General features: G+C 42.3%; 2 protein-coding genes across 8 annotated transcripts in view; one reads left to right on the top strand and one right to left on the bottom strand.

Moving 5' to 3' along the window:
- The first annotated feature begins 608 nt into the window (after window positions 1-608).
- On the top strand, window positions 609-13,514 carry HHLA2 (HERV-H LTR-associating 2). Of its 7 annotated transcripts, none has more exons than XM_037378210.1 (7): window positions 614-959; window positions 3,671-3,767; window positions 4,910-5,230; window positions 5,709-5,969; window positions 7,787-8,077; window positions 10,240-10,325; window positions 11,830-13,514. In XM_037378210.1, the coding sequence occupies exons 2-7, from the start codon at window positions 3,704-3,706 to the stop codon at window positions 11,833-11,835; spliced, it is 1,029 nt and encodes a 342-aa protein (XP_037234107.1). In that variant the 5' UTR covers window positions 614-959; window positions 3,671-3,703; the 3' UTR covers window positions 11,836-13,514. The 7 variants fall into 7 exon arrangements, with proteins under 7 accessions (XP_037234109.1, XP_037234105.1, XP_037234107.1 ...); XM_037378214.1 differs by having other exon boundaries at window positions 615-959; window positions 7,787-7,924; window positions 11,880-13,514; XM_037378209.1 differs by having other exon boundaries at window positions 615-959; window positions 11,880-13,514.
- The window catches only part of MYH15 (myosin heavy chain 15), a 69,804-nt gene continuing 59,361 nt past the window's right edge, over window positions 12,708-23,150 (bottom strand). Inside the window, exons 40-48 of the mRNA XM_037378205.1 lie at window positions 22,593-22,708; window positions 20,464-20,656; window positions 19,548-19,751; window positions 18,714-18,839; window positions 17,102-17,272; window positions 16,493-16,597; window positions 15,340-15,435; window positions 14,686-14,823; window positions 12,708-12,841 (exon numbers count right to left, since the gene is read on the bottom strand). Coding sequence (XP_037234102.1) covers window positions 12,824-12,841; window positions 14,686-14,823; window positions 15,340-15,435; window positions 16,493-16,597; window positions 17,102-17,272; window positions 18,714-18,839; window positions 19,548-19,751; window positions 20,464-20,656; window positions 22,593-22,708 — 1,167 coding nt within the window. The 3' untranslated portion in view covers window positions 12,708-12,823. The remainder of the gene's footprint in view (window positions 12,842-14,685; window positions 14,824-15,339; window positions 15,436-16,492; window positions 16,598-17,101; window positions 17,273-18,713; window positions 18,840-19,547; window positions 19,752-20,463; window positions 20,657-22,592; window positions 22,709-23,150) is intronic.

The raw sequence follows: 23,150 nt of genomic DNA, 5'->3' as shown, positions 1-23,150 counted from the left end.
GAACTGTTGCTGGGGTGGTGGGGTAGAGAGTGGGTAGGAGAACTGGTTCTCCCATGAATGCAGGAGACACACCTCACCTGTGTGCTGCTAGCACCAGCTGGGATCTTTGAGAACAGGCACTGCTTCCTTTCACTGCTTCCTGCATTTTGTTTGGTTTTTTTTGTAAGCCCTCTCCCCTAAAGTACTGGAGTCCTTTTATCAGTTTCTTCTCTTGGAAACCAAACAGCATACACGAGGCTTGAATTGTCCAGAGAAAATGGAGCGCTAGTGAAATATTGGTAGAAAAGAATTAACCCTGTGGACAGCCCAAGGTACCTACTGTTCTTGTTTCAGATTACCAGCTTTCTGGGAAGAGTGTTGTGATAATTTGTAGCTTATGTTCTTTTTGTCTTGTGCCTGTACAGAATTTATCTTGCTCCCTGCATCAGATTCCTATGCTTTGCCTTAGGAAGAGAGTGGTGAGCCTTTATTGTAGCTGGGGCACTTGTGCTCTTGTAATGCCTGAGTGAACCCCAAGCAGTATTGCCACTGCTGTAGAAATCACATTTCTGATGATAACTGATTTCTTCTGTTACTCAGTTACAACTAACAGGAGTTAATCATTGAAGAGTTTGTTCAACAAAGCCAGGTAAAAGAAATGGTTGATAAAGCTTTTTAAGCCCAAAGAGGGAGAAGTGAAAGTAAAAGGTGAAAGCTTCATGTGTATAGAAATGTTCAAACTACAGAAACAGCTGCTTTCATTTGTGGGACAGGAATGAACTTGCCTGTTGAATACCTGTATTCTGGTGTCAGTTGTAGGTAGGTGTGGCTGTAAAAAGAGTCAGCGAAGAGACAAAGTTCCCTGGCTTTGGGAGAGCTCTGTATTAGTTTTATTTTTATGTACGTATAAACCCTGCCTGCAAGAAACACCTGAAACAACAAGACTCTGAATGTTTTGGCTACTTGTGAAATCAGAAAAGGTAAAAAAAACCCTCAATGTTCTTATAACAACTCTATGGTGTTACAAGTGTGTGTGTGTGGGGGGGTAAGCAATATATGAGTATGTTATGGTAAAACACTGTATTTTTCTTCCCCTTCCTGAGACAATTTTGGATGTTTAGAATGTTGGAACCTCTCTCCTTTGTAAGCATTTCTCAATGACTGAAGTATGGAGCTAGCATTTAAGTCATGGGGGTTTCATTGTGGGGAGGTAGAAAATTAACTCGTTTTCTGCTACAGAAAATGCCTCTTGAAGATTTAGTGGTAAGGTTCTGGAAAGCTAGTATCATTATGGCTAGTATGAGATTTTAGCAGTATCTGGTTAACATGGGTTTTTTAGAACTTTACACATTTGGGTTTTTTGTTTGCTTGTTAATAAAACTTGAAATCCTTGGGCATTTCCAGTGCTCATAAGTGTGTGTGTGCCTGAAATGTGTTGTTGTTTAAGTTAATTTGAAAAGGAATTAATCAGAATCCTTTTTACTAAGGAAGAAATAACTTTTGTTGGACAGGGTTAGGAAAATATTACAGTATGTGTGGCTGTTCTCAAAGTGGGTCACAGGGGAAAGTCCACCGAGCAGAGATCAATCCCACTGCCTGTATGCTAGGGGAGGACTCTGATCAGGGTTCAGACTGAATAGAGTTCAAAGGTTCAAAGACAATATAGGATGTAGGACAGGTGGTTTGGTCTCTGGGTAACAAGAAAAAGAAAGCATGTGCCTTTTGATGTTCATTCCCTATAGTGGCCGAAGCCAGTGCAGCGTTGCCCCTCCCACTATCTGAGCTGTTCAATATGTCTTGGAAGATGCATGTTAGTGCATTCCCTTGCTCTCAGAAACCCTGGCTGAGCTGCTGCCCTACTGAACCTGTGGTGGTTCTGTATGAAAACTAGAGCATCAGGAGCTGATGTGGCTACAGTGATGTTAATTCTAGTTGTATGCTGTCTGTATAAATAATTTTGTATTGATATTTCACTACAAAGCCTTAGGGCCTGATTTCTTGGTTGTGCCATTTAGGTCTAACGGACAGGAAAAGCATGTTTGTTCAGTACTTTGCAGTGTGACTCTAACGGTCAGCATTCATATGCTTTATGCCTGCAAGACCCCAGACCCACTGAAGGCTTGCCAGAGCCTGCACTTCTCAGGTTTTTCTACAGACCAACAAGCATTTTTCTGAACGCACCACTATGGGAAGATCCAAAGCTGAGATCTGTGCTGAACATGAACACTTTCAGTTAGTAGTCATAGCTCTGTATTTCAGTACGGAGTTATGGAGCATAGCTAGAAGATGTGGGGCAGCCTGCACTGTCCAGGCTTTGCTCTTTGATGCAGCCCTCGGAGGCGCTGCAGAGTACAGATGGAAAAATGTTCTCTCAGAGCACCACTGCCAATTAAATATGACTATTAAATGTGGCAGATCACTCGCTAAGGGAAATTTAGCATTGATTGCAATTTCTGAAATTCTAACATCAAGCACAATATATTGTATCAATCAACTTGGAAGTGATGGACAAATGAGGAAAAAATCCAGTAAAACATGGTGTATACCACTTGCCAATGCAAGGAGAAAAGAAGGTAGATACTGGCAGTTGCTGCTAATGTGGAACAAAATTATATATTGTGTTTGTTTTACACTTGCATCTTTTCTGTCTCAGATTTAATATTTTGGTGCCCCTCTGTTGTTTTTTTTTCTTCCCCTAACAGAAAAGTCAGCATACATAAAATAATCACACTAGCTTTACAAAATAACATGCAAAAATCCTTGGGATGTAAGATTCACATCCACCACAAATACAGTCACACTAGTCAAAATTATTTGTTAGTATTAAAAGAACTGGCTAGCAAGCCTGGCTAAACCTGTGCCCTCTGTAAGTTTGGAATAGTACCTATAGCTCTTCCTTGGGGAGAAGAAAAGGACTAGGTGAAGCTCTTGAAACTCTTTTCAAGCTATTCATGAGGCAATTTCTCTGCTGCGGTACACTGTATTTTAAAAAGCAGGTCTGGGTGGAGGAAGAGTGTGGTCTATCAGTTACAGCAAGATTATTCTTTCTTTGTTGTGCATGAGAACTTCACAGTTCATTGTTATTTAACTGAGAAACAAGAAGATATGATGGGAGAACCTCCTCCTCCTTTGCATTCCTACCCTAGACTTTCATACACACATTTTTGGAAATTCAGCTAATGCCTTTTTGAGCTGGTGGAGAGCAAAGGCTGAAAAGTTCTTTATATCTGCAGTATTTGCAAGTGCAGGCAAGTTTCTCATCTCAGAAAGTCAAATGTTCAGTAATCAGAAAAGTATTTTAGGAAGTAGAAAAATCTGGTTTGACAAGGGACACCTTACACCCTTTTGGAAGTTGCACTTGACCATTTTTCCTTGGTATACTGTTCATGAATGAGGAAGTCTAAGGTTCCCTAGCCCTATAAGAATACTGAGGGTTAACACTTCATTAAAAATAAAGAGCAAGTATCAGTCTGCAAGGGACTACACGGTAATGAGCGAGCCTCAACCATTATGAAAGGTATAGTATTACATAATGACCTTAAGGCCAGAAGTCTGTGCCAAGACTTGCAAACAGAAAACTTGATACCAAGGCCTAGGTTCCTTAATAAGCTGTACAAAGCAAATTATATAATTAGGGCATGTCTTTTACCTGCATTTAAACAGGTTTTCTTCCCTCTTCTTATGTTGTCAGTTTGACATGAGTCTGCTATGAACCAAAGGAGACATGAAGGGACAGAAAATACCATCTCTTCTCCTCTCTTTATTTCACATAGGTACTACACTTTGGGGTAGGTTTTAGCTTTATTGTTTATGAAAAATGATAAAGATGACAATTATTACTCATTTTTCTTATAAGCATTAATTATTTAATTCAAATGCCGTTTATTAATGGTAAAGAATCAATTTGGGGTAATGTAAAACATTCCTGAAGCAATCGATGACTGTGGGGGAAGATGGCTGCATGGATGGCCGTGGCCATCGAGCTCATCGAGCCCCAAAACTGTTCCCTGCCAGTGTTTCTGCTCCGCAGCTTGGCTGGTGGGGTGCGTCGTGTGACTGCCCAGCAGGCAGTAGCTGTCAGTTCGTACTTAAAACGATGTACATTGGTTGACTTTGCACTGAGGAGACTGAGGAAAAGTCATCTGGATTGTCCTGCCGGATGAGCTGGAAAGGGCATTAAAATTTCCAAGAAGGCAGTTGCAGCCGGACACCCTCTACCAGCCTAATAGGTTGCCTGACCTTGGCCGACAAGGTCCGTACAACAATGTTAAATTAATGCAGTCAGTTTTTAAAAAGATTCATTTAATTTTATTTTTCTTTATGCCAGCAAGGCCTAAATTAAATGTTAACAGCAATCAAGTGCTACCACTTTTGTGAATTTATTTTGAGGAATCCACACCTTAATTACCTCTGGGGGCTAGGACGGAGCTCCCCGACGCTGTCTGTGGTGGTGAAGCTGTTTCAAGAAGTTCCGTCCTTCCTGTCAGTTGCACCATCACGTCCTTTTTTCCTGTGATGGTACAACTGCTTGGCACTATGTGAGGGTTGTTTGTAACATGGGTTATTGCAACGTGGCACTATGAACAGTTGAGAGAGTAGCAAGCTGCAGCTCAAAAGATTTTGATGTTGAAGGTGCTTTTAGAAACACATTTGAAGCTGAGGTGGCGGTGTGCTGATTTGAATATGTAGGTGCTTACTCAGGATGTCTGCTTAAACTGATTCTAAATTCAAAGACCAGAGCTCTGTGTTATAATATTGATTAAACTGAATGAAGACCCTTCCTCATGCTACAGAAAAGCTGTGAGAGAGCCATTGGCATGCTCAGTAGGAAAGTGCTGCCTGCCAGAGCGTTTTTTGTTGGGGATAAGGAGGGGCAGAAATATGGTTGTAAACTAGATATAACTTATTAATTTCTACTTATGGAATTTAGATTTCACAGAACAGGAAACAGTAATGGGGGTATTTTCCAAGGATTGCATCCTCCCTTGTCCTTTCCCACCTGGGGATGACAAAGTAATTTACTGGAAGAAAGGGGACAAAAATGTACACAGCTACTACTATCAGAAGGACCAGCTGGAAAGACAAGACCTGGATTACAGACACAGAACACACCTTTTTCATGAGAACATCCCTAGTGGAAACGCATCTTTGAAACTTAGTAACCTGACCTTGACTGATGAGGGCCTTTATAATTGCTATGTGGGAACACAGCAAACTAAAACAGAGGTGGAAGTCACGCTGCGTGTAAGAGGTCAGTAAGATGTCAAAATGCTTTGATCACACTGTTGGAAATGGGGTTACACCAGCAGGTTTTGTTGTGTTATTCCTCACATGGAACCAAAATCCTCCAACCCAATAGAGCACCTTTTGAGCCGGATGGCGTTAGCAAGCATTTCATTTTATCTGGTGAAATGTTGTAACATGAGCTGAAAAATTACAGTGCAGCACTTGTTCTCATAACCTACTGCACTGTGATTTCTAAGGGGTAATTAGGTAGTGTACTTGAGTTTTATAACATTATGTGGCTTCTCAGAACAGTACAGACCCTGGCATTGACAGTAAGTAGTGCCATGCCTTCTTCTGAAGTCAAACACAGATTAATTTTTTTGCTATTATGTTTATTCTCCCCCTTATTTCAAAAGACCAGTCACATCAAGTTAAAAAGGATTTTGAAAGTAGTAGGGTTGATCATTTATTTATTTATTTTATTTATTTATTTTAATCTACAGTTTCCTCTTATTATGCACTGGAATACCAGAAGACAGACAAAGGAAGGATGCTGAAGTGCTATGCCTTTCACACTTACCCAGCACCACATATATCTTGGGTGCAAGGCAATACATCCATCCAAGAAACAGATCAGGAGGAAACCAGGGATGGAGTTCTCTATTCACTTAGAAGTGACCAGAACATTATAAACACAGCTGATCCTTACTACTGCCGTATTCATCTCCCTCATGAAGAGTGGGCTGCTGAATGGAAGATGCAAGGTAGGGAGGAATGGAAGTCTCTTCCTTCATTGTTATTGAATGTCACAGCTGGTTTCAGAGCCAAATTAAATATGCTGTTTTTGCAGTGGGGCAGCATGGATGTGGGATGGTGCAAAATGATGCACCTTCCTCTTTGAAACTCATCTGTTACACTTAACAAGGCAGAATATGTCGAAGAAGTTGAGATAAGAGAGGGTAGCTCACGATTCTGTCAGTTAGCTTTACTGCAAACATTCCTTCCAGATCGGTTTCACATTTCAAGAGATGCCTAATAATCAGACTTCACACTGTATCAAGAAAATAATGAACTCGGACAAAATACATGGAAACCTTAGTGAACCTGCGGGTTACATGAGGGAGGTAAAAGTTTGCCTGCTGATCTCGATGTGTAAGCTCCTTACTCAGTCCATTTGCCATCTTTTGCCAGAGTTTTATCAGTACCGTTTGATGCTTTCATTGCATTTCTCTTTAAGTGCCCACATGGAGTGCTGGGGGTACGTGGGGGTGGGGAGCAGCAAGCACTGTTTGCATGGGAGCAAACAGCAGCTCATTTTGTTAGTTAAGGGAAAATAAGGCTGTGGAATTTCAACTCTACATTTTGTCCTCTTCCTGAATTTCACTGGAAATTCAGTTCAAGTAAACAGCTGGTACTTTTCACCCTCTCCTGTTTCTTAGGAACACTTTTTTTAATTGGATCAAGCGCAATTCCCTTGCGAGATGTGCATGGCTGCTTCCATTGCCCTCGTTTCCCCTGAAAGTGTACACTCTCAGTTTCTAATCCACTGCATATGCTTCAGAACAAGAGTGCAGATTTTAATTTACATACAATAGCTTACAATATGGAAGGTTTCAAGTACAGCATCATAGTAAGCAACAAGTGCAATATAAATGTGTATTTTGTTAATTTATCCTTCCGACCTACAAGAGAAAAAGGTACGTTTCATTGCACTTCTGTTTGAATTTCCCTGCATCTGTCTATCCTCTCAATGGAATATTTTGAAAATATACTGCTTTCCTTTTCTAACAGCAGTGTGGGCTACGGTTTTGTTTTGTCCTCAAGTTTTCAGCCCCACACACAGAAACCAAGCATGGTTATACAGTGTCAAACTAATGCGGTAGTTTCCTCTCCAGCAGAGTGCCAGCCACCGCAGCCTCCTCTGTTTTTCCTTCCTTTGCCGCAAATCCCTGCTGTCAAATTGATAGTTATGCTATGATATGAATTAGTCTTATGTTAGTATTTTATGCATTAGCTATTAGTTCCACTTACCTGCTCTTTCCTTCCCCTTCCTTTTTCTTAAAACTATTCATTAATTGTAATTGTTCCACACAGACAGGTACTTAAGTCCACCATAGCTGAAAGTTATTTCTACCTAAATCTTTTTATTCTTTTAATTAAATTATGTTTAACAGTTTTACCTGCACATATAAAACAAAAGGGTATCTGATTTGTTGAATTTTCTCTCTGCTCCCACCATGTGGAATTTCATGCTACTTTACACAGTAATTTAGACTAGGCTGAATCTCTTTTATTAATGAGCCTCCCATTAGAGGAAAAGTAGGAAAACAAAAACAAAATGATTTTCATAAGTATAACTGATTCCAATTAGATGGTTTTAGTTTTTTAGTGTAAGATAGGTTTGCTTTTAAAATCTTCAGGTGCTTCTAGATGTTTGAATGTGATATCAAAATAGTGAAATATGGTTTTATATTTGTCCACAGTAGTATCAGGCTTTTTTAAAAAAATCAGAAAATATCTAAATAACCTTTACAGGATTTTCCAAGAAAATTGCAGAGGATTCTTCAATTATCTGTTTCAGACCCACTGTCTCATGTGGAAGGAAGCAGCGCTACAATTCCTTGTGAACACAGCGATAACATTGCAAACACTGAAGGTTTCAGTGTTGTCTGGACATTAAACAGAAATGCTGTGATTTCAGTCCTGGCCTCCTTCAACGGTACATCTCACTCTTACCAGCCTCGAGTCCAGATTAACCAAAATAACTTTTCACTGGTGTTGTATGATCTTACTGTAGACGACAGTGGAGAATATTTGTGTAATATTTCAACACCTCACTATATAAAACTTACTGTAAGAACTTTGGAAGTTGGTAAGTTGCTACTCTTTCCATTTTGGAGGATGGGGACCAGTGAGGGGAATACAGAGCCAAAGGCTCAATCAGAAATCTGTAAAATATTGAGAAAAATAATCTTGTGTACTTAGTGCTTGTGGCTAGAAGAGATATTTTATTACTGTTGTCCCAGGGGGAAAAAAATGTTACTTAAGATATATTTATTTAATGACTTGCAGTTTCCGTTTTTTCAGTCAGCAGCTTGTTGTGGCAAAGGTCTCAAAATTGGTGGCTACCAACTGCTCTCAGAGCTGAGCGCAAAGGGAAACTCTCAGAATTATGTCCTAAATGCTCCACTGATAGCAAATATGGTCTTTAAAGGTAGCAGGGAGATGGAGGGAAGCCCAAAGATGTGGTATAAATTTGCCTGCAGAAGAAACCTTGTTGAGGAGAACACACAGTTATTTTCAAAGCTTTAATTCTACACAGCAGGCTTTTTTTAGACCTGGGGATACATATGTTTATATCCATGCCTGCATTTTTATGAGCTGTAGTAAATTTCCAGCTGTGGAGTCTTAGTTACAGTTCAGTCAGACAAACGCACTTCCTTGCAGCTCAAATTCCAACATGATCTTCCTTATCCTGTAAACCTAATGTTGTGCTTCTGAGGTAGAAAACATTGAACACCTCCAAGGAGTTACACACTTAACTGATGCTCCTGACTTATATGCACAAGTCTGTCAGTCTCTGTACATTTACTGGAGATGGTCACGTGTAGCTGTCCAGTCCAATAATGATTTGGATCATCCTCTCCAAAATGCCTTTCTCTAGCTGCTCTCTGGTAGGTCTTACAGTTAACCATAGCTGATACAAATACCCTCTTTAGTGACTAAATTACCGTGCTACTCCCAGAATTCTCCTCCTTGTGGACCAGAAATACATTATACAGAACAGAGAAGACACTAGAGAGATTATTTGCTTTCAGCCCATGCTGCCACAAAGATGCTAAACAGAGACAGGAGAGCATAAGGGGACGAGCTAGATTGGTGTGTTGGATAGTGGTCTATAGCACAGCAGTGCTCAGCTATCAGAAAGATTTCCAAGTGTCACTGAAAAGGAGACTTTTAAGTGAGATGAATTTACAATCATTTCAGAGGCCTTCTCCTGTGTAAAGAAAGGTTACAGCTTAAATCCTGCTCTGCCACAGGAACTGACAAGATGTAAGCATAGGTCTGCATGTGGGGACAGAGCCAAGCTAAAGGCAACTATAGAATCATTTAGGTTGGAAAAGACCTTTTAAGATCAGGGAGTCCAACTGTTAACCGAGCTTGTCAAGTCCACCACTAAACCATGACTAGATTGAATCTGTTTTGGCAGTTCTCATTTTCAAACTGTTTGCCAGAGATCCATAGAGAGTTTCCAGAGGAGTGTAGAACTTTGCAGATTCTTTGGATGAGATGCAGCAGTGGAAAGGAAGCGTGAAGTAGAAGAACCATACTTAAAGGAGTGGGTCCTCTGGGTCCGAGTGTTCTTGCGTTGAAATTGGATGGAGTCATGAGATGCTTGGTGCTGTGCAGAAGTTTCTGCTAGACAGGCCCTTATCTCTTGTAGAATCTGTTGTTACTACCCATCTCAGGATCTGCTGCTGCTTGTGCCTGCCTGGATTGCACGGTTGCATCATGAAGTTGGAAGATGTTTTAGATTAAAGTTGCAAAGATCTCACAACAGAGATGAAGAAATCTGTGGGCCAGGCTGGAAAATGCTTCCTGAGTTGTTCTACTGGAAATCAGCAGTACTGTTGATGGCACCAAGCACTGTGCCTGGAGGCAGTGTTTACCATACTGGGCAGCTGATTGTTTTTAAATGGGACTTGTATTAAGAAGCTGTCAAATCATACTACATGAGCACACATGGAATTTTGTATCAGCACATTTAAGTAAAATAACCTGCTTTCAGCTATTCACACTTAAATCATTAAAGTATCACTTTGAAGTCATACGCTATGGGTCAAGTAACTTGAGCATTGTTCAATGAATATTAGTAACATTAAAAAGGAACTGAGACATTCTTCCTAAATCATAGCTTTTAGATTATAAACAAGAGACAAAGTGCAGCTTTGATCTACTTATTGAACAACGGTGAATGTTAATTTATAATATAAAGCATTCCTGTTAAACATTTTGGAATTTGTATTTTTAAAGGAAATTCAGGTAACAGGATAGTTGCACTAGGAGTGATCCCTGCAGTGGTGCTGGTGGCAGGAGTCTGTTTCTGCATCTGGTGCAAGGTATGTACAATCGTTAGGGGATTTATTTTTAAAGGTATTAGTAAGCTTAAATCCAGACCTTGAATGTTTGACCAAAACATAGATTTGATTTTCATGGCTTAAAACATACAAAAAAAGATTGAAAATGTAGGATGGTAAGTCTCAGCATAAATAAATTGTCCTCATTCTTGCTATTTTTTTGTGCCTAGAAGGTCCTCTTTGGTACATCTATGCAACAGTAAGTATTTTGGTTGTAACAATGTTAACATTCCCTTTCATTGACCAGATGCTCTCCTGTGCTTTATAAAAAGATGAAGAAGTTGGTAACCCTCCAAAACACTTTCTGATAACTTGCTTTAAAAACAATGAAACTGGTTAATTTTCTCTCACTTGTGTGTAAGAGCAAAAGAGCCCCAAACCAAAACATGAAGTCCTTCAAACAATTCATATACCTTAGAGCCCAATTCAATTATATCCAATGTCAAAGCTCACCAAAACTTCAGTTTTTCAGTGAAAAGTTATACTGATTGCTTTGTTTAGGAGACTGTTGTAAGTATATGATCCCTGGTCTCATTTCTCTACTCTTCTGTTTACTGGAGTACAGCATCTTCAAGTGGATGCATTTTATTCTCATGCATTCATACAGTGATAGGACAAGGGGTTAATGGTTTTAAGCTGAAAGAGGATAGGTTTCGTTTAGATATTAGGAAGAAGTGCCTTACTGTGAGGGTGGTGAGGCTCTGGAACCATTTGCCCAGAGCAGCTGTGAATGCCCCATCCCTGGAAGTCTTCAAGGCCAGCCTGGTCTAGTGGAAGGTGTCCCTGCCTGTGGCAGGGGTGTGAACGAGATGGGTTTTAACATCCCTCCCAACCCAAATGATTCTATGATTTATAATGGGCAGGCTTTGTCTTACTGAGTGTATTCTGTGTCCTTCCTCTCTGTTTGTGGTGAGTATCCTTAAAAAACTTTAGCTCTTAGTCCTTAGGGTACATCTTTCTGTGTCTGACAGTACAGCCCTATCCATGGAGAGGTATACCTCCAAACTCCCTGGGCCTTAAGATTTTGTCACAGCCTGAATTTGGTAAGCTGCAGGAGCTGTTTTATGATGGTTACCATGAGTTTCAACAAGAACACACCAGAAAGACAACTCTGAAATGATTTGGTCTCAGTCTTCTTTTATTTTTCTCTCACTTAGGCATTCACTTACATGCTTCTTATTAGGTCATTTTAATGCTAACGTGCTTTAGAGATGATAACATACTTTTGAGATGCAGCTGTTTAATGTGAAGAATTTAAGCAAGATTCATTTATCCTGGGACCAGTTAAGACCTTTACATATCGTAATCAGAGGAAGTGGAAGAGTTTACAGGTTAACTCTGGTCTGGTTGCATTGATGGAGGATGAGATGGGAGAAACAAGAATGTTCCTGTACTCTTATGTGGATGTTTATTTTACTTAGCTAATGTTAAAACATAAAATACAGGCTTACCTTTATAGGTGTGTCTTGTTCTGTTCCCACTACAGGATTAATTTTACGCATCAAGAGTTCTTACAAATGTTTTTGTTTTGACCAGAAACGCAGAAGAAGATGAATCATGTATCTTGACACCCTGGAAGAAAATCCTCTGCACACATGGATGCTACTGAGATTGCTGCTGAAGGCAGCAAAGAGTTCCCTCACCTTCCCTATTGAGTCACACTAAGAGCCACATGAGCAACAGTAACAAGCAACTGAACTGACAGAAAAGAAAAAAAAAAAGTCAATTGACACTTGTATTTGAGGAACTTGAGTATCCTAAATGGACAATGAAAAACCTTCCACAGAAGAAGAGGGTGTTGGGTTTTTTTCAGTATGATGGAAAGAAAGGGCTTGCTGTTTTGCACTTAATTTAGTATTTTAATTTCAAGCAAAGACAACTTCCTTGTTTAAAAGTGGAAAAGATCTGAGAGAACACCCTATTTCTGAGCCACAGGCAGTCCTGATGGGATGTGTCCCTCCACAGCATCTCCTATGTCTCTCCTGCAGCTGGCGAGCAGAAGTCCTCTGGCTGGCAGTAGTGGAAGCTTCTGAACTGACTGTTCGTATGAAAAAGTTTTTCTGCTCTCCTACAAAACTCGTACAGACTCTGACTAGCAGGACAGATGGAAGGTGGGTTATCCCAGCTTGAAGGGCTGTCCCCCTGCAGTTTAATCTGTGCTGCTTTAGCAATCTGCACATAAAATACATGAGGCTGTGAGGCATGACAGGATTTGCCCTTGGTTTTGATTTTGTCAGAGATCTGCCAATTAGGATTTGTTCCAACATAATGAAGTGGGCTGTTGGCAAGATGTAATCTTTTATTGATCCCTCAGGCTTGGCAAAGTAGAAACACTAAGAAATGAATGGAATACACTATACAGGTTCTTTGGATTTTCACTTGATGTTTATTTCTGTAAGTGCTTATTTTTTTCTACATCTGCTTTCAGTTCTGCCTGATTATATCAAGCATCTTCTCATATCTGTCAGCTTGGACTGTACTTATTCCTCTTCATGAACCTGAAATGCAATTGAGATAGCATACAACTGTTAAAAATGGAAACACTGAGGAGGTTTTAGAGTAAGTTCACAAGTAAATGACAAAAGCTTCTCTTCACTAATGCTTCTGCTCTGTGGTATTACCAGTTTGTATCTGAATTCTTACTTCAGCTAACAATACAAGGTTTCTTGTCCTCATGCTAAACTGTATCCCCCTTTGATAGCAGAAGACTTCTATACAACCCTGTTTCTATAGATGGTGGTGACTTCTGAATCACACACATTTCCCAGTTTCCAGGAACATGGGCACTAGTAGCAATAGACAAGGTATTTCTAAGGACACACAATTAAAGTAGTCTCTCCAGGGCCTTTCTCTCCCCAAAGGACACGTGTCATGACTTTTGGGACAGCACTTACTGCCTGAACACATTTCCTGGCAGCTACTGCCATTACCGTCACAAGTCCCTTTTTGCAGAGACGATGCTTCTGCAGGTACCATTGAGCTCGTCTTTTGACAGTGCAATATGCTGCTGTAAGCCAGAGCTGGAACTGGTACTGGCAAACTAGTATCTGACTAATAAAAACAGCCATCCACTTTTCTATGACTTGCGTATTTGAGGCAGAAGGAGGTACTAATAAGGTACAGGGAATAAACAGCACTCAACGGTATTTTAAAAAATAAATTACTCTCATGGTTTACCTGTTTCAGTGACTGTGTGATGCCCTAGCTTTATGAGCTTATATGAGTTTGCGTTCTTTTTGTAGGACTGGAGTAATTGAAAGAAACATATGTGAAATTTTTTAGTCCTAGAAGCTGCAAAACTTCTTTTGAGCTTCAGTTACAGTACTGCTTCTGTCATATGCAAATGTGTGAGAGACCAGCTCTTCATGCAGTTTTAATGTAGCTCTGCTCTAGATGGTGGAGCTATAGCCATTTATATTAGTCAAAGGTGACCTTATTAGACCAGTACAAAAGCAGAATCTGGAGTGTTTCCTCCCACAGAATGGTGGATACAGAAGGGAGGGAGGTATTGGGATCAATTTTGAGAAAACCACCAAAATTATACAGAAAGATATTTTTTTCCCCTCTTTCTTCACTCAGGAGCTATCACTCCCATAGAACTTATATGATGTTAAGCATGGCAGTTCATGTTTCACTTGCAAATGGAATAGATAACACTGTAACCAGCTCCTCTTTCTGTCATTCCTACAGGTAACAACCCCAGTTTTACTTGCCCTGGTTACCACAAGGCAAGCAGAGATAAAACCAAAGGTTTGCTTTCAGTTGCAGACCAAGTTCTTGGGTACCTTTTAGTTTCATCAACATTATTCTACTACCATTCTGCTCAAGTGCAAACCACTACAAATAAATTTCTAATTACTAACAAATTCCCAGCACTGATTAGTCACTTAATATTTTCTTTTCATCCAGCTCTTCAAATCAATACAAGTTCATTGAAAGAGCAACGTTAAAATACCTGCTGATCTGCTAGTGCAGTGACCTCAGGCTGTATTACATACACAGAAATCTACACCATCAGAGGGAGAAAAAGGCAGAGGTTTTTATTACCCCTTACAAAGAAACACCCAAAATCACCAGTTCTGGAAAATTCTGGCTGCTGAGCACAGAGGTTAAGTGACAACATCAAGAAGACAGAGAATTCATTCTGCCTAAGCATCACACTGCTGTCCTAAAGGCTTACCTTAATGTTAAAATATAGGATAGACTGAAAATAAAAAATGTAGTAAACAAGAATTGGTTCTTGTCCATGCTACTTTAAGAGATGTAACAGATCTTCCTGCATACAGAGCATCCACTGCTGGGTGTTGAACAGTCACATTTACCCCATGCGGTATAACCGTACCTTTTTCATGCCAATATCTCTTGACTTGCTCCTCAGCTTATTAACTTGAGATTCAGCTATTTCAGCCCTTTCTTCAGCATCATCCAGATCATGTTGCTGTTTTCTGTACTTCGAAAGGTACAGATTGGCTTGAGCTTCCTGGTGAGAGAAAACAGTGCAGCTGATTTCCTCCTGTCCATGTGAAGCAAAGCTTTCCCTTTCAAGGGGGATGGCAAGTGCGCAGTGTGACTAGGTAACTGCTGTAGGGGAACCACTTGTCTCCTGGAGAGCTGAGATCGTTGTTTTATAGGGTTGATCTTTCCAGTGGCACTCTCCATGTTAAGCGAACTGGGAGGCTCTCGACATGCCTTCAGAGGGACTAGGAGGAAAAAAGTCTTTCCTGTTCCTTCCCTTTCCCCCATTCCCTTGCAAATTATACTGCAGTCTTAAGATAAAACTGAATACCTTCTCTGTATAATCAACATAATCGACACATATGCTCCATATTTTATATATATTATTGATAAACTTATACATACAGGGTTTATATGTATATAAGTACAAATATTAATACACCCAAGAGGTGTATTTGTACTAAAAGCTTCTATGGATTAAAGATTGTGGGATTAGAACAATACGTTTCTCAAAGGTAAAAAGGCTCAAGTAATTACTTACAGCTTCCTCTGCTTGGTGCTTGTAGCTCTTCACTTTTAATTGTAGTTTGTCAATCAGATCCTGCATCCTGGCCAGGTTCTTCTTATCTTCCTCCGACTGCATCAGAACAACATTAATTGGGTTGATAGTGCAAAAAGACCTAATAGTTCAAACTAAAAATGAGCCATATTGTGATCGCCCCGTGTATAGATGAGTAAAATTTCTATAGGTTGATTGAAAGCCTGGAAGTTGAGAATTAAAAGAGACTACCCTCCCCATTTATATGTATATAAATATAGATACCTATAAACACACATATATATATATATGCACACACTTTCAGGGGTGTACAGAAACATACAGAGTTCCTCACGTAGGGGTGAGGCGCATTCTTGTCATTATTTAGTGAAACACGCATGGGCAGACCTAGAAATATGTAATTTGCATATTTTAAAGTCTGGTTTGGAGGCATTTTTGGTAAAAGGAGCCAGGTTTAAGTTGTCACACTCCACAAGCAGAAGGACCAGCTAATTCTGCCCACACACTGTATTCTAAGAAAACAACCTTCAGCCTCTGCATCCAAAAGACAAAGTAAAACAGCAGGTAGGAGGCTAAATAATCTCCTAAAGCAGATGGATGGGATTAGCTTCTTAAGAATGCTGTTGAAAGCAAAAGGATCAGTGTTCTGTGCTGAAGACCTTTTCTGAAAGGCTAAAAGCAGCCGCTGCTAGCGAACCTGCGGGAGGCTGGAGCCTGGACCTTGCTGCTCAGCAATGGGTGTCAGAGCCCTGGGACCAGCCAGCCCTCCACTGAGTGATGCGTTGGAGTCAGCTGGATCCTTCTGGCTCTTTTTAGCAACCAGCACAGCTAAGAGACAGCTGGGCTCTTTCTTCACCTGCAGTGTGAGTAGTCATCTAAGCCTGCTCCATATTAATACTGTGCTAAAACTGTCCAACTCCCAGCAACAGAGGCTTTCAAACATCAGTCACCATGACTCAGGCAAGATGATGGTAGCCCTAGGGAGATGTTCCTCATGTCCCTAAAGCTTTCTACAGTTGGAAAGCTCCGGGTAATGCCATCTTTCATCCTTCACTGAAACGCTGAGGTAACTTACGACACTGGGAGAACACATTTCTTTCCAGTGACCTGCCGGTTACTGCAGGCCTCAGCCTACCTGGTAAGTCAGCTCTTTTATCCGCCTCTCAAATTTACGGGCTCCTTTTTGGGCATCTGAATTGCGACGGAGTTCAGTCTCAAGTTCATTCTCCAGCTCACGAACCTGCAAAAAAAGGAAGACCCCTTGCCATTATGCTACATATATATAAAGCAGCAGATAATTCAGTTCACAGTTCAAGAAATGCTAATTTTCTCAGCACCTCCGTGGAGTCAAATTTCAGGAACAGATCAAAATATCACTTTCCATTCTGCTTTTTCATACATGTGTTTAAATTGCACCAGCAGAAACAGGTGTAGATGTATATGAAGACCAAAAATGTTTAACTGAAGCAAACATTGGAAAGGTTTTTGCTGGGCTTAGATGCCGTGGTTCTTTTTTTTTATCAAGGGCTTGGTCATTTCCTGTGCTACAACAGCTCATCGTAGCTGGATGATGAAGAGGAAGCATGCCTCCAGGAACTGCTCCCCTGCATTTTGTGAAAGAGGGGAAAGTGTTCCTGGTATCCCTTACTGGCCTCTATGAGCTTATCAGGCAGCCCAAGGGTACCTGCCTGGTCCCTGTTCTGTAAGCAGGAGACATTGGTCCGAAGTTGGATCCCAAACTTACCCTGGACTCCAGTTTCTGGATCTGTTTCTTGCCACCTTTCAGAGCTATTTGTTCTGCTTCATCCAGTCGCTTCTGGAGGTCTTTAATGGTTTGCTCCATGTTCTTCTTCATTCTCTCTAAGTGAGCACTAGTATCCTGCTCCTTTTTAAGCTCCTCTGCCATCATCGCTGCCTGAAAAACAGCCACGTTTTACAGCAGCTCTCTTATGCTCTTAGATTATGTCTCAGAAGAAGTGGCAGAAGATCGATCTCGGATTACCCCCTATTTGGATCATTCACTGTACCCAAAGCTCCAGAGAGTATCTTGTGTATGCAAATCTTGCCTGGACAGAGAAAACCCAAGGACAGAATAACCTTGAAGGCCTTTTTTCCCCCTCTCTGTTCTAACCTGTGATTTAAGATTTCCCCCTCTCCTCTCCTTATTTTTTTTTTTTTTAGTATCTGTGCTATATAATTTCCTGATTTATAATGCCTTCAAGTAAGCCTGTGCCACTTACTACAAACATTTTGTGTAGAACTTATCTAAAATCTAATCTTGGTGTTTGGAGCTCTAGAAAGGTGGTAGCTTAAAACAGCTGGCACACCAATTTCCCTGCACAGCGGCAGACGAGGGCTGCCTGAGCAGTGGAACAGCAGAGCGGTTTCTGCAGCCTGTGCTGGGATGGAAAGCTCAACCTCAACATCTTACATAGTCCTTGGCCGTTCTGTAAGACAGGTAACAAGGGTGCCAGTTAGCTCATCCCTTTAATGCTTGTGCCTGCCACCAAGAGCCATTTACAGATTTTTGTACCCATCACTGAGCAGTCATCAGAAGACAGCAGGCACTGCAATCCAGGCTGGAGCGGAATCAAGGACAATCAGCATTCTCCTCTCTGGCAGCAGAAATAGTGCTGTCAGCTGCGAAGCAGTAAAGACCATGGTACAGGACTGGCTTTGTCCAGGCTCTCCAGACACACAGAACTCACAGAAACCTCCAGTTCTAGCTTTCATTGTATCTATCGGTATGATGTGGTACATCAGCTGAACTGATAGATATATATATAGATCTATAAGTCAAGATATGGATTTCTCCAGGTCTGTGGGAAATGAAATGATACTTGCCCAAATTATGTCTTCCTTAGAGGGGGGATGCACTCTGTCTCCCCTCCTGGGGTCTTAGGCCTCATGTTTTTCCAAGAGACACCTGGTTCTGGAGTACCTTGTTTGGGATTCAGTAACTGTGTTTCTCACATCAGACTCTCTGTGCACTGGGAGACCAGTTAGTGCTAGTTCAGTCTGAACTGGTTTAGCCTATCCAGGTGAATGATTTACCTGATTCAAGGGTGACGTGACCTGAGACTTTGAGGGTTAGTGGAAACTGCAGTCTTGGGGCAAAATACCCCAACAGAACAACAAAACCTAAAAATCAGGAAAAAGTCTTTCCTTGCTTTTTACCTCTAGAGCCGGTTTTATTTTGTAGTTTCTTTCATCAGTTACCTCCAAATAACTGTGGAGTGCTTTGGCTGTGTGAGCTTTGTAACAAGCACAGAAATGGTCACCTGGGAAATACTTTCTTGGCTGTCTTGAGACGTTGCAGTACTGAAAAGAAGTGAGCAAGGAACCAGCCTACTTACATCTGTGATTGCTTTCTTGGCTTTTTCCTCTGCATTCCGGCACTCCTGGATTGATTCCTCCACTTCATTCTGCATCTGGGAAATGTCACCCTCCAGCTTCTTCTTTTGATTGATCAGGCTTGTGTTCTTTTATTAAGTTTTCCCCAAAGGAACAGCGGAAAAGGAGGAAAAGTGATGATTAGAGACATGACTCCTCTAAATACCACAACAGTCCAAGGCTTACTGATTTGTGCAACTCCTGGATTACACAGAGCAGTATTTGGGAAGGGAGACCCAGGGACATGGTAAGGGCTGGCCTTGACTAGCGTAAGTAGTTTCAGACTGAGGAAATATTAAAAATACTCTCAAAGGTGTAAATATTCAGGTTTTGAATGGTAATTTAAAATAGTAAGCAATAAGCTGAAATGGAAGAATGAATAAGGCATCAGAAAAAGACTGATCCATGATGAGTTCATCAATGAGGTGACTAAAGCAAGCCCCACGCACAGGCCCAGCCCTGCATTGCTTCTCCACAGAAACACCTCCCCATCCCAGGCACCGCTTATCTACAGCAGGAAACTGGTTTTATAGCGTGGAGGAATTTACTCTTGTTATCTTCCATCACCGTTTTTTCGAGAAAGCATTTAAAGCAGTTGGCTGAATCACCAGTTCCAGTTAACCTGAAGGGAGTGGGGTGGTGTATCGAGGGAGTGACTCAAGTCCCTTTCCCTCATTTCGTCACCTGAAGGAGGGCAAGGTGTATGTGGCTAACAGCAGCCATGGCCAAGCAGTGTCTGTGCTTACAGACAAGGCTCAGTCTAGCCCGGTGAGGGAGAGAGCACGGGAAAAGCCAACCTGGGTGTGGAGCAGGTTCACACGTTCAGTGGCCTCCAGCAGTTCATGCTCTGCCAGCTTCCTCGCCCGCTCGGTCTGGTCCAGCAAAGCCCTCAGCTCATCCAGCTCTGACTGGAGAAGGTTGTTTCTCCTGTCGGAGACGGCCAGCTGCTCCTTCAGGTCTTCATTCACGTGTCCAGAGTCATCCAGCTGCACCTGAAGCTCCTGTAACAAAACAGGGGTTTGGGGTTTTTACCAGTGCAGGTCCATTTCAAGCCATTTCAACGCTTACATCAGAGGACCCTGGACTGCAGGCATTGCATGGGGCCCACCTCAAGAATCTCAGTGCTTCTTTATTGGAGAAAGCCTTCCACCACACTGCAAGCTGAGTAGCTTCTGTGGTGTGTCACGCAATGGGGGAAAAATGCTGTGTTTAAAACTGCCAGAGCTCATGGTTCTGCCCGAGGCAGGGCTCGCTGCTCAGGTGTGGGAGAGGTGATGGCTGAAGAGGTGTCTTAGCAAAGCACTTTTTTTTTCTCCTTTTTTAAGCTATTACAGGTGTTGAAGCAGACAACAATGGTGAATATACACACGCTCCCTGCACTCCAGCTAGCTGACTTGCTCTCCGCTTTTACAGGACTTGCAAGCTCAGCACGAAATCACAGATCTTTGGTTCCTCCTGCTTTGTGCCCCCGCGCAAGGCTGTAGCCAGCAAGGGGTTTATGCCTGGATCTCATCCAGCTTGTATGCAAATCTTGGAAGAAATCCATATTTCAGTATCCTCTTACGCCAGACGTGCTCGCTAAGGGCTTTCCCTGCACATCCTTGGGAGCAGCTTCTCTCTTAATTACCATCCCCACCGCTGTTTTGCTCTGTGCTAATGAAACCTGGCCCGCACCTACCCTTGGGTGCTTGGGACTGGCAGTTCTCGAAGTACCTTTATCTGTGTCTGCAAGACACGTGCTGACTTTGTTGCTTCTGCAGCGTGCCTGTTAGCATGGCTGAGCTGGATTTCCATCTCGTTGAGGTCCCCTTCCATCTTCTTCTTGAGCCGGATGGCCTCATTTCTGCTCCGGGCTTCAGAATCGAGGGTGGACTGCAGTGAATCTATGGCACGTTGCTGGTTTCTCCTGAGAAGGACATGAAGGGCAAATGGAGTAATTTCCCCCTCGGCACAGGAATGTAGAACCATATGCAACAGCACTTCACATTTGGGAAGTGTCTCATTTCCAGAAATAGTGTATTTCTGAATGACATACATAGCACAGGGTTCTAGTGTCTCACTGTCATCTAGCTGGCTGGTGTGCTTCACACCTTCAGCTACCTCCTGCTCCGTGATCTGTAAGCGCTTGTAGCATCCTTCTCCCAAGTTCCCTTTGGCAGTATCAAAGGAAGGAGTTCTCCCAGATCTCTTGTAAACTCAAGCAAGGACAGGCTTGAACCTAACAAGAAGCACGTCAAGCCTAGCAGTCACTTACCAAGATGTTTACGGAATCGTTTACAGGGATGTTTTACATCTCTTCCTTTTTATAAAGGCATTAGTGGAGGGGATTAATAAAGCTGAAGGTAGGCAGCTACAATCTAAGCTCATTAATTACTCTTGGTGCTCTTTATAGTAAATGGCATGTGTAAGCTACAAGTTATCGTATCAAAGTGAATGTTGAGAAACATTTCTTATGCTAATTATAATGGCAGTAATTCGGGGATAGAAATCTGTGTTACAGACATCTAAAGTCAGATAAGACCAGCCTGGTCCCTCTGTGAAAGGCAGCTTTATGTCCATTTAAAGACAGCACACAGATACAGATATGTGCTTAATTTTCTTGACTCTACAGCCGTCAAGTCCTATAATGAAAGTTTTGCTCTTTTACAACTAGGAGGTGACTCAAAGCACAGCACATGACTCATACAGGGAAACATTTATCTCACTGCTGGCCAGGTTTTGCTGAGAGTGTCAGAGTTCTGGGAAATCACTGAGTCAACAAGGAAAACCTTGAGGGCCTTATTGCTTCAGCAGGTACTGAGCTGTGCCCCAGACGGCCAGGGAGCACCACAGCCTGGCCGCTGAACGGCTCGGCAGCAAAACACACTAACGAAGCCAAGGCAGAAAGCACTGATGAGCACAGCTTGCCCAGAGATCTCTGTAATCCAGACATCTGCAGGACATTAGAAGGTAGCGTCTGAAAGGGCCAAAACATTCATGTTAATTGAAACAATTAACATGTTTATTCTTCTATCTACCCAAGGGTGGGCCTTGGACTTCCCCTTCCTTACCCTTTAGCCTCCCAACAAACAATGACATGGTTCTTGGGTTGATAGTGTTGCAACGCTGACTAAGTCAAGGCCAGGGTTTTCTGAAGGACTGCACGCACACGTTGCTGAACATCTGCCCAGCATTGCGTAATTTTAAGAGCGTAACTCCTCAGACTAGCATTTGTGCTGGGTGGGAGGGAGAGGCAAAGGACATCCTCCTCCTCCCATCTAATTGCTTTCCATTTTCCCTGTTCATCCCTTCCACCTGCAAGCTCCCCTCCCTTTCTAGTCAGACTTCCCGTAACGCCGCGGCTGCCGCTCACGCAGCCGGTGCCCGCAGTCGGCAGGTTGCTCACCGCAGCGCGTGGCTACAACTGCGCAAATTCACTGAGTGCCTCCAGACAGCACAGGCTGGAGCGGCACTGAGGCAGTCCTGCCGATTTTGCCCGTGATTCTCCCTGGGAGGCAGCCATCCCAGAGGATATGAAGGCAGCTCTCTAGGCCTACTTGTGTCCATGCTGCAAAGCCCTCGGGCTGCTGCAACCGTGGTCGTGCCAGTCAGTTGTGTTACAGCTATGGGGTACGTGGGGGGGCTTATGTGTGCGCCAGCAGAGACTGACCTGGCAGGAAAATTTGAACTAAAAAATGGCACTAAGAAAAACTACCCCCTGGCAAATAGTCAGAGGTGTCATGGCTTCTGGTACGGATGGTACGTGAACTACCTGAGGGGCATTTGACTGGCTTGGGCCTTGAGAACACTTCTGGTCTTTTGAGACCGTCCCCTTAAGAAACATGCCACTTCCTGCACAGTACCTTATATTTTCCATTTCTTCCTCCTTTTCTGTCAGTTTCCTTTCAAAGTCGGCTTTAAGCTGAGAAAGTTCAAGCTGGAAACGGAGGGTCTTACTTTCTTCATGCTCCAAAGCTCCCTGAAATAGAAAACACTAAGAGCTTGCGGGCCAGGAGTTATTTCCCCCCCCCAGATCACAAACTGCTGCACAGAGATGATCCGCTCGCACCTCCCGTCCCCAACAGCAATATTCCCTCCTTCCCTCTCTCTCCAAGCAAGGACACGAGCAGCTTACATTGCAAAACAAGGCATTTATTTGCCTTCTAATGCAACTTGGCAGTTGGAAAACTGAGCAGCAAGCTCCTCAGAGGAGAAATGGTCAGAGAGTCCAGGGGTTAAAAAAAAAATTATCAAAACCTTAGGCCCTGCCTGCATGGTTCTGATATCAATGGACATCCCGCGCTGCGCACCCCTGTACAGATACCTCCAGCAATTCACAGGCTTGTAAGGGATACACAGAAGCTAAAACAAGAGAGTTGCTGGGAGGGTGAAGGGGTCCAAACATCTCTCAGCTCACAAAG

This window comes from Falco rusticolus, chromosome 2, assembly GCF_015220075.1.
Source record: "Falco rusticolus isolate bFalRus1 chromosome 2, bFalRus1.pri, whole genome shotgun sequence".
Taxonomy (NCBI): Eukaryota; Metazoa; Chordata; class Aves; order Falconiformes; family Falconidae; genus Falco; species Falco rusticolus.
Note: the sequence above shows the minus strand (reverse complement) of the source record. Positions and strands in the feature narration are given on the sequence as shown.